This window comes from Gymnoscopelus microlampas (genome assembly GCF_963454915.1).
Source record: "Gymnoscopelus microlampas genome assembly, chromosome: 6".
NCBI classification, from domain to species: domain Eukaryota; kingdom Metazoa; phylum Chordata; class Actinopteri; order Myctophiformes; family Myctophidae; genus Gymnoscopelus; species Gymnoscopelus microlampas.
Window position 1 is genome coordinate 34,659,514 of NC_139943.1, and position 15,131 is coordinate 34,674,644.

The following is a 15,131-nucleotide window of genomic DNA, read 5'->3' on the forward strand; positions in this document are numbered from 1 at the left end:
GGACAGCCGCCAGTCTGACCGACTTCCCACTCGGCACAAAACACCCTTGGGGTCGCCGGAGACTGACACGGAAAGTTTGAAGTCTATCAGTCAGACGTGTGGATATGTGGGGAAAGGCACACACAGACAGACAGGCAGACAGACAGAAGGGCAGGCAGGCAGGAAGACAGACAGACAGACAGTGGTTAGGCGGTTAAAGGAAGCTAGTGGCGCGGACAGCATCGGTACTTAATTGGCAGCAAAAGGAGACACCACTAAGAAAGTTTTGCAAGAGCTTTACTGTACAGCTTGTTCCTACAGCTTGAACAGTGAACATATGAGAACAGGGCTGTGGTGGGAGGACAGATGAGGGAGGAGAGAGGCTTGGGTAAGACTTGGGTACAGTAATGTTCAAAGAGGCTGGCAGTAAAAGGAGAGCAATGATACATTGTTAACAGAATTGAAACCTGCAAACCGGGAGATATCGCTATTAAGGGTAGGATAAATAAAGCAAATACAGTCACATATGAGCTAATGATATAGAATGATAACTTTTATTAGCCCGTACAAGGCACAGGTGAGTACTTCCAGAGCGAATAATATGCTATGATCATCATCGTTCCCTGAGTTACTGTCAAGGGGTTTTAGTTTCTTAGTACAGTATGTCTCTTCATCATTCTCTGTTTCCCAACACAAAGGCTTGTTTCTCTATTTCACACTGCCTTTTTATGGAGGACAATTTACAATTCAGGCGTTTAGCAGACACTCTTATCTAGAGCGACTTACAAGTGTGAAATCAGATTAAAATACTGTGAACCCTAGTCAACAAACAAATGTAAATAGTCACATAAGAAGAGTGCAGTTTAGTGCTTGAAAAAACGACTATAGAATATCCAGTGGCGTGTCCAGGGGGCGTGGCCTGGACACGCCACTGTTACTGGACTCTTGTGAGTGTGTGTGAGCCGTTCACAGTTAACAGTGAAGCTAATACCGTGTGAGATGATGTGCTGCACCAATCAATGTCCAGAGACAATAAGACCGTGTCGTATCGGTGGTTTCATGGTGGCGATCAATCCGTTCCGTGTCATAGCTAACTGATTTCAATTAGAGATTGTGTCTTTGCTAAAAGGTTTTTTTTAGAATCCATAAACCTCCGAGTACGAGCATTGGCCTACTGTATGACGCAAGCTATCCAGCCTCTTATCTCTCGTATCTCGTCTTTTTTATCACAGCTGATGCTCTTACAATAACTGTATCTGCATTGTATTCAGAATAGATTTAGATATAGAAACCTCCACCAACCAATGTCATTAAATTCCCTCAAGACATTGCGTTTACGGCCCAAACATAACACTGTACCTCTGGCCACAGCTGGCCACTGACTGAGACATAAAAAACGCTCAACTCAAATGGACACAGAATGCTAAACATACACGCACCCGGCATTAAGTAAAGTTGCACTAACAGACCAACTCCATTAAGATAAAACTCTTTATATGTCTCATCCCTCATTGCTCATAATACGCAATTAACTTGTCGGTTAATGAATATCACAGCTCTGCACGTCTGAGTGAGCAGTCAGAATGTTCCCCCTCTTTTGCTAATGTAACGAGATATTAGCCTCCAGCTTTTTTTTCTCTGTGAATGTGCTGCTCGGTCCCTCTGTAATTGGGTCAATGGAAGCCTAAAACAGATAGCAGCGAGGTGTACTGCAGGCAAAATGTGGGAACATTTTCAGCCTGTTATGTTAACCCATTCAGACCGGGAACGCATCTCTGTATTTTTTTTTCTTTTCTTTGGGCTATTCAAAAATAGCAGATATACAAGCTCTTAGCGCGGCACCGAGTGCCGCGCTAAGAGCTTGTAGATCTGCTATTTTTCGTGAAATCGTGAAAATATTGTGCAAATCTTTGAAAATATATATTTTTTAATTTATTATTTATTATTTGTAACTCAAATCTTTGCTTCTGGGGATTCTACAAAATGTCTTCTAAATCCTAACAGTTTTTTTTTTAAATGCATCTGGCCGTGGACCCCCATGTCAAAATATTTTGTTCCAGGGACCCCCAGAACTTGTAACAGAGTTAAAAAATGTTCGCTTTGAAAAATACATATTTAAAGATTTGCACACATTTTCCACGATTTTTCAAAAAATAGCAGATCTACAAGCTCATAGCGCGACACTTGGTGCCGTGCTATGAGCTTGTACTGTATATCTGCTATTTTTGAATAGCCAAAGAAATCTTAAAAATGACAGATGCGTTCCCGGTCTTAATGGGTTAAAAAAAAAACACTCCAGTTATTGCGCTTACGGTACCATCCTAATCTCTACTTCATGGAGAAGAAAAAGCAAGTGGACTGTTTTCCCCGACTCAGTGCTGCGAAGAAGACACATTTTAACCATCAGCAGAAGTTTTTTGAGTGCTCGGAGGGCTGACTCTGTGTTTGGGCTTAATTGGCACCGCATATCATAGTTCAGTAGCACATACCAGAGGGACTGCATTAAACATTGTGTATGTCAGTAGTTGTCACCACAGGGAAAGTTTAATTTCCTTGAGTTGGGGGCGAAAATACAAGTTATAAAGTGCTCATCACCATAAACATGTCTTGAATGTTATGGCGGCGCGGAGCCCAGGAGGATAGGCCCATTACAAGGCTCTATAAAAACGTAACGTATCAGCACCGGTAAGGTACTAATGATCACAGGCAATTAAGAGCCGGGTTGTTAGATTGCAGGAATCATGTCTTACAGCCCCGCTGGGGCATAAACCTCAATGCTTAGACAGCATGTAGATGTACTGTACACACATACTGTACTACTAGTCTGTACTGGAAGCAGGGGTACATATCGTTGCTGTCGGGCAGAAACCTCTGTGTTTTTTTTGGTGTCGTAAATTGACGCCCTACTTGATCACACGACTGCGTCACACTAAAAGCAACAAAAGTAGCAGATCTACAAGCTCGAAACATGGCGTGAAGCATTTTGAGCTTGTGGATCTGCTACTTTTGATGTTTTTGAATTTCAATCCTGAAAAGTAACAGTTTTGGACAGAGACCATTTACTCTGTCTGATTTACTGAAGTACCGTATTTGTACCTTTACTCCACTACATCTCAGAGGCAAACGTTGTACATTTTTACTCCACACTAGTTACATGGAAGATTTTGATTATTGCTACAAAACATAATGTTTAACTTTATAACTGACTAAGTTATGGTAGTTATATAATATGCTGTGTGTTATGAAGCAATAAGTGCAATGTAATGAATTATAGACTTAGCCTGACACTCTTTTTTTTTTTTCATTTCGTTTCACTCCATTATTCAGTCTGAAAGCCCTCTCAGTACAGTAATTTTCTGAGATGGGGGCGTGGCCATTTGGCGATTGGTTCATACTGGATCATCCCCATCCCCATTGGGCCGGTTAGATTTTCAACCGAGAAAACAACGCCTTCAATTCAAGGGCTGGCTATTATAGACCCAACCTTTAAGTAAAGTGTTACTGGTAACTCTATATATTATCATACGACGAATAGCAAAAATAACCGATCTACAAGCTCGCAACACAGCGCGTTGCAATGTGTTGCGAGCTTGTACATCCGCTATTTTATACCTATATGCCCAAAATAAAGGATGCCAGGTTGAAAGTGGTTTTAACTAGTCCATGCATGCATGCATCACAGATATATAGGTTAATAGAATGCCATATATTCTCGGATGCTATGTTGAACGCTTTTTTATTTTCCGTTATTCTCCCCAAAAAAAATGTAATTACTTTTCCTCCGAGCTAATCTGCATGGAGCCGGCGGTGGCCTTCGGGCTCAGTGCAACGTTTGAATCCCATTAACAGCATCCACCCCTAACGTGATATGGTCTCTGTCGGGTGTAAACCTCATACGTTAATTTAGGGAAAAACACCAAAAGTTAGAATATGGAGATAAGAGGTTTCTGCCCCGACAGCAATGACATACCACTGTAACACAGATATCTGCACTGTGAGTGTACTTTTACTCAAGTCACATTCTGAGTACAGGACTTTTACAGGGTACTGTATTTCCACATTTTACTTTCACTTAAGTAAAAAAAAAAGGGAAAGAAATGGGAGTCATTTTTTCCACCACTGCTCAGTGTAAGAGCCTCTCTCTGGCGAGGAGGAGCCAGATTCCAGTAGCAAAGTGCAGCCTTAATGTGACAGAGAGGCACTTTAATGTCCTATTATGGATACTGCAGGGTCCCCGACACCCACATGCAATTTGTCCCCCTTGATGTTGTCGGTGGATAAATTCTGCCTTTGACCACCCACCCAGCCAACCTCCCCCTCACCCAGCCAACCTCCCCTCCACCCCTACCCAACCCCCATTTTGTCGCTGTCGGTAGAAACCTTGTATCTCCATATTTCAACGTAGTTTTTTTTCTTGTTAAATTGGTGCCCTACTTCGTCATAAAAGAGTGTCAAGCTAAAGTAGTGAAAATAGCCGATCTGCAAGCTTATGAACTTGCAGATCGTCTATTTTCACTATTTAAAGGAGTAGTTCACCCCCCAAAAATCTTATTTTCTATCAAATGCACACCCCATGAAGCCTTGAATTCATGGACATTTTTTTGTTTTTGTCGCATTCCTAAGCCAATAATTTGATTACCGTCTCCTACCGGCTAATGTATCTGGTAGGAGACACAAAGGAGACTTTTTGTGTCTCCTACCGGACCTAAATATTCATGAATTCAAGACTCCATGGAGTGCCTAATCGATAGAAAAAAGTAATTTTGGGAGTGAACTATCCCTTTAACTTTTTTTTTTACATTGTAAATTAAAAAAAGAAAGGGTTTTGTACATACAGGGTTTCTTAACCGACAGCCCCTCATTTGCAGAGCGTCTGGAGGGTTTGGCTCTTGTGTGTGTTTTAACTGGTGTCGTGTTGACTATGCTGGCTCAGTGTTTATGTCTTGTTTATGGCGGCAGGGCCCGCTATTAACGCGTGATTTACCGTCCGTTTATATGCATCCAAGGCCAAAGGGCTTTAGAACATGCAGGTGTTTATCAGTTGGTGGAAAGTAAACCAAGTATATTTACTCAAGTACTGTACTTAAGTACAATTGAGTTTTTGTTGTATTATTTTTAATGCAAAAATACAGTAGTACAATAGTATTTAATTTTGTTTTAATACTTTTACTCCATTACGTCTAAGAGGCAAATATTGTACTCTTTACTCTTTACTTTAGTATCAAGTTACTTTGTAGATTTTTATCGTTATTACGGATATACATAAACCAATTAATCTCCAATGTCATACTTTGTGCATTCAAAAATGATCTACAAGCTCACAATGCATTGCATCATGACATGTTGTGAATGGGACATTTTGCCTAAGAAGTACCTTTACCTTTGGTACTGTACTTTAAGTATATGTTGATGCCAATACTTTTGCATTTTCACTCAAGTAAAATTTAGAATTTACATGCAGCAGAGTATTTCTACATTGTTGTATTGCTACTTTTACTTAAATGGAGAAATCTGAGTACTTCTTCCACCAGTGGTGTTTATTTATGCAGCAGTTTTAGGATGTGTTTGTGTGATTAGGGCTGGTGCTAAATTACGCTTTACACAGAGAGGGCTATCTCTCTCCCACTGTGGCGGACGGTGTTAAACAAAGTTTGAACATTATCTTTAAAACCACTCACACACAGGCAGCGCTATCCGGGCCATTGCCTTTGTTATTGATGTTACGCTAAACTAAATCACTGCTGTCATGTCCTCCGGGCCCAGTCTGTGCTTGGTCTGTGCGGCTATAAAGAGTTTGGAGCTGACCTTTGCCGGCCTGTTTAAACTCTGGTCACAAGCTGTTTGTAAATTGCAAATGTCTCAATCATTTAGCTGCTGTGCAGATGCTTTGAAAGTCGTATTTAACCAGGCAAGTTGACAAATGACTCGTTTTCCAACCATAGCCTGGATGAGACGGAACAGAGGCTCAAACTAAAAGCTCAATTCATACTCGCTCGCATACATACACTCAACGGCATAGCTTGCAGAGAAGAACAGATCTAGTTGGCAAGCGACACATCATGCAACACAGTATAATTGCTGTGATTAGACAGACATACAGACAGACAGACACCTTCACTGATGGCTGAGGCAACCATGCAGGGAATCACACTGCAGTTAGTGGTTCCGTGTCTTGCTCAAGGACACCTCGACACGAAGCCAGCAGGGCCGGGGATTGAACTGGGAACAAACCGGTTCCCGAGTGGCCGCTCTCTACCATCTGAGCCACAGCTAAGTGGTACAGTAGTTCTACCATATAATAGAATGTGTATGCTAGTGATGTAAAGAATGTCACCATTTATATCTCTGTGTCTTCAGGTCTATAAGATATAACTGCATTTGGATAGAAACCAACACCGGTGGGTGTGTCATCACTATTGAAAGTTGACCCGAAATGTCACTTTTAAAGTTGATATGAATCAATTAAGCTCAATGGCCTTGTGGTTAGAGTCCGCCAGGAGACTGGAAGGTCAGGGTTTAATCTCTGGGTCATACCAATGACTATAAAAATGGGACCCAATGCCTCCCTGCTTGGCACTCAGCATCAACTCGGCTGGATTGCGGTGCTACTAGTGTCAGGTCCAGGGGGTGTACTTGTACATCAAAGCTAGCCTCGCGCTACGGAAACACGAGATGGGCCACAAGGCCCAAGGCTACTTACTTATATCAATTAATGGATTATCATTTACTTTAAAAGGCGTAAAAGCCCTGCATGTTTAACCCCTAACCCCCATCATTCATATGGGCCTAACCATTATCACCGGTCTCACTGGCCCCCTTTTTTTAATACGTACGCAATAAAATCCTCAGTGGACCCTCATATGGGTCCTTTTGGTTCATATCTGTACACTCTCGGAGTTGAAATCAACACTCAGGATTTTACTGCGTAGCTGAAACTGCTGCATTGCTGACTGTGCCGCTCTGATAATTATCCTGGAGCGTGATATTAATGGACCGTCGCCCTCCAAACTCCACACAGGCTAAAAAGAAGCGTTGGCACTCATAACGTCTTTACTGTTGAGTGGAAACCTTGTATGTCCCCAAAAAAACGTTTGTCTTTCATTACTAATTTAAAAACATTTTAAAATAGTGAAAATAGCCGATCTACAAGCTCACAACGCGTGAACGATGAATACACTGACGGTAAAGTACTTTTCGTTCAAACTGGGAACTAATTATTTCATAATCATCATAACTCATTATTATCATTATTTGTTCATCTCTGGTTGACAGTTTTGCTTTTGTTACAGCTCCTCGGTCTGTAGTGTTTGCAGACAGAGTGAACTGATATGCCATCTAGATTTTGTGTACTGGAGATAATGGACAAGGTGTAGTTAAGGTGTAGTTAGAGTATTAAGAAGAACTATGGTGAGATTATGTTATATTTCATGGTGCAAATGCACAGAGGTGTATTGTGTGGTACTAAGTCCTCAATTGTATTATGAATTGTGTCCACGAATTGTTTGAGATCAATCATATACATGACAGAAAGTCCAGATAAAATGGCTTTTATTTTATAACGTTCAAAGATTTATTTTCTCTCCATAAAACCTCATTTTTGTCACAGCCAAGAGCGGCTGTCTTGGAATTGGAAGGTTCCCTGTTCGATCCCCAGCTCCTCCTGGCTGCATATGGAAGTGTCCTTGAGCAAGACACTGAAGCCCTAACTGCTCATGACGAGCAGGTTGGTGCCATGCATGGTTTCCTCTGCCGTCGTTGTGTGGATGTGTGTGTGTATATGGATGAATGTGAGATATATTGCAAAGCGCTTTGGAAAAAAGCGGCTCTATAAAAGCAGTCAATTTACCATTTAGCTAAGAAAAGAGCAAACAAAAACAAATGTGTTACCAACAGAGGCTGGCAAAGAAATGACCAGAGAATGCAGCTTGTGCTCCATTTCTGTTTCTTTCTAGTGAAGGATAAACATAATTTACTCCTTTGCTTCTCTCAGTCACTACCAACACTCTCACTGGTATCATTCCATATTTTCTGAGTATTGACAGAACCAGCCAAGTGGAGCCATCCCCAGTGCTTTAGATCTTTAGCTATAACCATTATTTTATACTTTTGGGCTATTCAAAACCTACCATATAGAAAGACTGTGGCAGAAGCAGAGGAGGACCTACCATATAGAATGACTGTGGCAGAGGCAGAGAGAGGACCTACCATATAGAATGACTGTGGCAGAGGCAGAGAGAGGACCTACCATATAGAATGACTGTGGCAGAAGTCGAGCGCAGAGATGATCTGTCTGAAGAACTTTCTGGCTTCTTTTGGTGTTAACCTGCCTTTCTTCACCAGGTAGTCAAACAGCTCACCGCCCGACACGTGCTCTAGCACCAGGTACCTGGTGGGGGGGGGGGAGAGAGAGAGAGAGAGAGAGAGAGAGAGAGAGAGAGAGAGAGAGGTGAGATGATGGAATTGAGCAAGGAGAAAAACACAAGTTAACCACTTAAGTCCTATATACTTCGTTGTACAACGAATACTGAAATTAACTAATCTACGAGACTGTAGATCTGCTTTTTCCATTAGTTTGGATTTTCTTGCACATTTTACTTGAACATTTGCATCTACTGTACATAATGACACAGCCCAAAAGAGGGAGGACAGGTTGAAAGTGGTTAATGACCTAGAAACAAACCGTCACGAACAGACTGACAAAACATTTGCCGTGCGCGCCATGTAGGAACAGACACAGTGCTCTCCACAGGGGGGTGTCCTGCAGCTGGGGATCGCAACGTGACCTGCATAGAGAACACTGTTGCCAAGTCTGCGTATTATAAGCGAATTTGGGATTGTTTTTCTGCAAAGTTGCTTGTAAATATTGATGGTTGCAGGTTGTGGTGTGTTTTTTTTGGGGGGGGGCTTGTTTCTAAAGTGTATAGTTGCATATTAGGAACCAGTGGTTCCCAAACATAATGTCAAAGATCCCCCAGATTAATATGTATTTGTCCGTGGACCCCCATCTGAAAATATTATGTGCCAGGGAGCCCCATACAAGACATGTGTTGTTAACATGTTTCAAAGATATTCCACATTATGCCCTTTCAGATCATTTTGAAAAGAGCAGATCTACAAGCTCACAACGCGTCGCATCGATGCGACGCGTTGTGAGCTTGTAGATCTGCTCTTTTCAAATAGACAACGTACAGCATATAGGTTTAAAGTGCTCAAGTCGCTTATTTTTGGGCTTGCTTTCACAGACCCGGTTGCTTATTTCTCTCGCAGCATCTGGCAACAACGCTGATAGAGAAACGCCATCTGATCTCTGGCACACTGGCCCCCGTAGAGACCTGAGCTCACAGACGAGAGGAAAGGCTTCCCCTAGTTAAGACACGGAGAATCAATGAGAGGCCGTCCCCGGGGCCTTATCATGTCGAGTGTTTACGTTTTCATAAATGTCTCAGAGATGTCATCTGTTAAGTCATCCCCCCCCCCGCCGCCGCCATCCTCCTCCTCCTCCTCAGCGGACCGCCGGAGCGTGGCGTCTATAGCTTTCAAACACCTGTGACACTTTAACATGTGACAGCCGTTCGTTTACGGCACCCTCTGATCTCCCATTGGGGCGCGTTGATAACCGCGCATTAGCCCCTTAAGACCGGGAACGCATCTCTCATTAGATTTCTTTGGCTATTCAAAAATAGCAGATCCACAAGCTCATAGCGCGGCACCGAGTGCCGCGCTATGAGCTTGTTGATCTGCAATTTTTTTTTATCTTGAAAATGTGTGCAAATCTTTGAATATATAATATATATATGTTCTAAAGCGAACATTTTTAACTCCGATTGTGCCTCTGGGGGGTCCCTGGAACAACATATTTTGAGATGGGGGTCCGTGGCCAAATACATATCATTTTGGGGGTCCTTGACATGGAAAAGTTGGAGCACCACTGATTGTAATATGTTTTTTCAAAAAACTGTTTGTTTTGTAGAATATTATATTCAAACATTTGCACAGATTTTCACAATTTAAAAAAAATAGCAGATCTACAAGCTCATAGCGCGGCACTCGGTGCAGCGCTATGAGCTTGTATATCTGCTATTTTTGAATAGCCAAAGACATGTAAAAATGACACAGGTTGCGTTCCCGGATTGAATGGGTTAAGACTACAAAAGGACCAAAGAAGGGTGTTGCTGAAAGTGATAAGAGGTGGCTCTGTGAGGAGGCTTTGTGTGATTTAAGAGCTTATGAGTTCTGCTCCGCCGTCGAAGATGTAAGCTCCGGTGACTGTGAGTGGTGGCTTATTCACACACAAAAGGATGAGATGAGAAGAGATAGCCGCAAGGTTTTCTGAGTTTCTCCAAAAAATATTGTACTTTGTAACAAGTTCAGTTCAGTTAAAGGTGCGGCAAGTGATATGCTTTGGTTGTTCTGATAGCAATCACTGCTATAGAGTGCCGAAGCCCTCACGTCACTCGTTCATCCCCTGGGTCGTGGGAAGTCATTTCTCTATGGAGAATAACATTGGGTCATCTTGGTGGTCTCGTATAAGAAGAATAGAAGAATCGTCTCATATGTGGTCCGAAAATAAACAAACTGTCCCGGCGATATTGTCGTGGAGGTGGCTCTGTATCGTTTATATGGTAGTCAGCCACTCATATTTGATACGGTCTGTTTGAGAACCACTGGCCTACAGCAGTGGTTCTCAAAATTATTAATGTCAAGGACCCCCAAAATGTATTTGGCTGCGGACCCCCCCCCCCCCCCTATATATTTTGCTATAACAAATTTAGCTGGGGACCCCCTGATACCCCCCAAGGACCCCATGCGGGAAAACCACAGGCCTAACAGTACCAACATGTTGTTTACAAGCAGTCTCCTCCAGGGCAGCCTGAGTGTGTGTGTCTGTCTGTCTGTCTGTCTGTCTGTCTGTCTGTGTCTGTGTGTGTGTGTGTGTGTGTGTGTGTGTGTGTGTGTGTGTGTGTGTGTGTGTGTGTGTGTGGGGGGGCGGTGAGGGGGTGAGTGTGTCAGCGTCACAGGAAGGCCGTCGCCCCGGGGCTCTCACGGAGAGCAGAGGGAGATGAATGTCCGCTGACCCAGGCCACGGTGCTGCCTCTGTGGGCTGAGAGCCAGCCATGATGCCCTCCCTGCCTGTGCCTTTGGCCTGGTTCTGCTCGTAGTATACTGTGTATATATACTGTATTATCCTGGAGCACACCTCCATCCATCTTAACCCATTCAATCCGGGAACGCATCTGTGTCATTTTAAGATTTCTTTGGGCTATTCAAAAATAGCAGATCTACAAGCTCATAGCGCGGCACCGAGTGCCGCGCTATGAGCTTGTAGATCTGCTATTTTTGGAAAAATCTTGAAAATGTGTGCACATCTTTGAATATGTATTTTTTTAAAGCGAACATTTGTAACTGTCAAATGTCTCAACAAATGTCTTCATTTTTCTGAAAAACTTTTGTCGCTATAATCAGCGGTGCTCAACCTTTTTCTTGTCAAGGACCCCCAGAAGTTATATGTTTTTGGCCGCCAATCCCCATCAAAATATGTCGTTCCTGGGAAGTCCCCAGAAGCAAAGATTTGAGTTAAAAATGTTCTAACCCTTTTGCAAAAATAGCAGATAGCAGTGCAAATAGCAGTGCCACGCTATGAGCTTGTAGATCTGCTATTTTTGAATAGCCTAAGTATAAAATAATGGTGTCAGTGGTTACACAGATGCGTTCCCGGTTTAAATGGCTTAACGGTTACAAATTGAAGCTCAGTCGAGGCAAGAAACAGCTCTTTCTTTCTGTCTTCTGCTTTTCTGTTTCCCTTTCTCGCCCGGTGTGTCCGTGTAGTAGCTCCTTTTTGTTTTGTTTTGTCTCTGTGTCGATTAGATCGCTTGTCACAACCTGAAATCGGCCGCAGAGTGTGTTAACACGGGGCCAAAATATAGGCCATATCGCCCAGCCCCACCCTGCTTGTCTTGCAACTATAGTGACCGAAGAAGTGCTGAAGAAATGTATGTGCAAACGGGGTTGTGATAATAATCCACTTATGGGCTGAATCACAACATTATATCTTCTAAATAATGTGACGCGTACAGCACTCCGTGTCAAATCCCCTCTGGCCTGCATGACCAAGACGACAGCTAATTGAATTGAGTTGACAAACACCGCTCTGAAGAGCGAGGGGGGTGACGAGAGGGCCGGTGGCCCTGTCACTCAGCAGCGCTAAAATTAGCTAATGTGTGTGTGCGTGTGCGTGCGTGTGTGTGCGTGTGCGTGTGTGTGTGTGTGTGCACGGTCGCACTTGCGTGCGTTTGTGCAGACAGACGGATGTGACTGTCACTCTCCATGGCTAATGTTTCTTAATGCAGCCGTGTTGCTTCTGATAAGTATGTCATGATGTTTACATAAGCAAGGCCCCCGCCCCTCCCCCCATTAGCTGTCTTCTAGCGAGCGCCACTAAATTAAATGCTTCCCGCCAACGCTAATGGTGCAACGTCTCGCCCCACCACCCCACCCCACCAATGCTATTATCAGCACCCTTCTCCAGGCGGCGACAAACCAATCAAAAACGTCGCTCGGGGTGACAATCTGATTAAAGGGATCATTCCGAGTTTCTCCGCTGTATGAAAGGAAACTTAACTATAGTGACGTATATGGTGATATTGTATGAACTCTAAAAACTTTCGTGCCTGCTCGGGCGCACGCAAGAGGAGAGGACAGATGCATCATGGGAGGGGGCGGCTCATTATTGAATTCCATCGATGAAACGAAAACCTTCGATTTGGTTGTCATTTCTATTGTCATTGACTGCATATCACAGGGGTTCTCAAACTTCTCCATGCCAAGGACCCCCACATAGGAATAACCTCTGCCCCCCCTATTGTTATAAGGATACAACAATGTAACTGCTATTTTTGCTTTTTTGAAAATGTTTGAAAATGTTTTGAAAACTTTTTGAAATATTTTGACATTATTGACATGCCCAAAATAGGAACACTAACAATTTGAACTGAAATTTAAAAATGACCCTCTAGTCTTAGTGAAACGGACCTGAATTGCAACTGTACTTGGGCTGCTGTTTCCTGTTTCCTTCCAGAACTAGAAGATCTACTTGTAGATTGTCTAATTCAGGCAATCTCAGAATAAGGGCCGTTGGGGTTAAAATGTTTTTTTCCTTTCCAATTGGACCCCCTGGCAACCCCCATATTGAAAGCCACTGGCTTATCATGACACAAAAGTTCAACATACAGTAGTAAATCGCAGATACTTACAAGTATTTCTTATTTTCGTAGACATCATGTAGCTTTAATACGTGGGGGTGTTCTATGAGCTTCAGAATGGCTATTTCTCTCTCCACCTGGATATATGAGAGAGAGAGAGAGAGAGAGAGAGAGAGAAAGAGAGGGTTAAGCAATGTTATTTTCAGTCGTAGCAGTAGCCAACAAACTAAATCCCCAGTGTTACTTTATCTCAGTGTGTGTAAAAGCAATCTTAACCAATCTGTATGGTAGAGATGATATACACAGTAAATACAGTACATCTGCAGTGGTTGAAAGTGGTCTCCATCCTCTTCCACTGAAAAAGTGAGAACCGAGAAACAAGGTCAAATCTCAGGTTTCACCGTTGCAATTACCTCTCACTGTCAGGAGAGCACATCACATTCACAGATTGTCGCCGTCGGCAGTGGTGGAAAGTAACTAAGTACTTAAGTACAATTTTGAGGTATTTGTACTTTACTTGAGTATCTCCAATTTCCAATACTTTTGCTTCTACTCTACTACATCTCAGGGGCAAATATTGTACTTTTACTCCACTACAATTATTTGAGAACTTGTTACTTTTCAGATGTAAATTATGATATTATGAAACATACATTAACCACTTTAGCCCTACCTACAATACCTACAAGTAAAGAACTTGAGTACTTTTTCCACCACTGGCCGTCGGTCCATTTCCTGAAAAGCAAAACCGTTTTGAAACATATGAGGTTCACACCGGACCCAACGACAAGATTATAGCTTGTAATCTGCTCTCTTAGCGGTTTCACTTTTTTACTGCCATGGAGTAGATCTTTCCCTGGGAAAGGTTACACCGTCACCAGAGCTCATCCCCACATTAACCCTGCGATGAGATCGGCCTCACCTGCAGCCGAATAATCCCAAAGTAATAACAACCTTCTGGGTCGTTCTCTGAGGTCACCTGAAGCAGGTAATGAGCCAAGGGGACCGAGGCCATCAAGTCAGACAATCTATCTGTGTGTGAGTTTTTGATTTTTTCGAACACTTGCAGCGTAAAGCCTCGTTTTATACTTCACCGTGCGACACGTCCTAGGCTGGAAAATAGCAGATATGCAAGCTCACAGCGCGTCTAATTCGAAATGGTGAAGTATGAATGAATGGTGAAGTATGAATGAACTCTGTCATATAAATGGGGCGTAAGGGAACTGAAAAGGTGAATACGTGAGTTGAAGGAGTGGAGCCTGACTGGCATTTCCAACAAGCTGAAGGGACAGAGATAAGCATGGGACCACACTCCTGCCAAGGCGGCACTGCCATCTCTGACAAAAAAAAAAAAAAAAAAAAAAAAAATATATATATATATATATATATATATATATATATATATATATATATATATATATATATATATATATATATATTGTTGCTGTCGGTCAGAAACCTCTTATCTCCATACTCTAACCTTTAGTGTTTTTTTTGTAAATTAACGCCCTACTTTGTCATGCTACAGCGTCACACAAAAGTATCAAAAGCTCAAAACGTCAAGCTTGTAGATCTGCTACTTTTGCTATTTTTGAATTTGAATCCTAAAAAGGAACCGTTTTTGGACATATGAGGTTTCCACCCAACAGAGACGATATATATTCTTTATACCACAACACGGTTTATGCAAAACTGGAAGGCAGAACGGTCTGTGCTCGTCTTATCTTGGAGCGGTGTTCCATCTCTGGCCAAACACGCCTCGCTGAATGCTTTGTAGTCACATTTTTGGGGGATGCGGTTGTTTTGCCTGAGCCGATGGGGTGGCCGACCATTTCATGGATATCATTTGCAACCAAGTCACATGAACAATTGAACATAAGCATAATAGCATCCTACAGTACACAGTAAAAATCCTCAGTGGTACTGGTAATGTATCCGCTTGTAACTCAGAGA

General features: G+C 42.6%; 1 protein-coding gene across 1 annotated transcript in view; it reads right to left on the reverse strand.

The window, feature by feature from the left end:
- LOC311047261 (serine/threonine-protein kinase BRSK2-like) overlaps nucleotides 1-15,131 on the reverse strand; it is a gene marked incomplete at both ends in the record, with an annotated part of 303,040 nt that overhangs the window by 83,366 nt on the left and 204,543 nt on the right. The window contains 2 exon segments of the mRNA XM_084059917.1: nucleotides 8,225-8,365; nucleotides 13,230-13,315. Coding sequence (XP_083916043.1) covers nucleotides 8,225-8,365; nucleotides 13,230-13,315 — 227 coding nt within the window.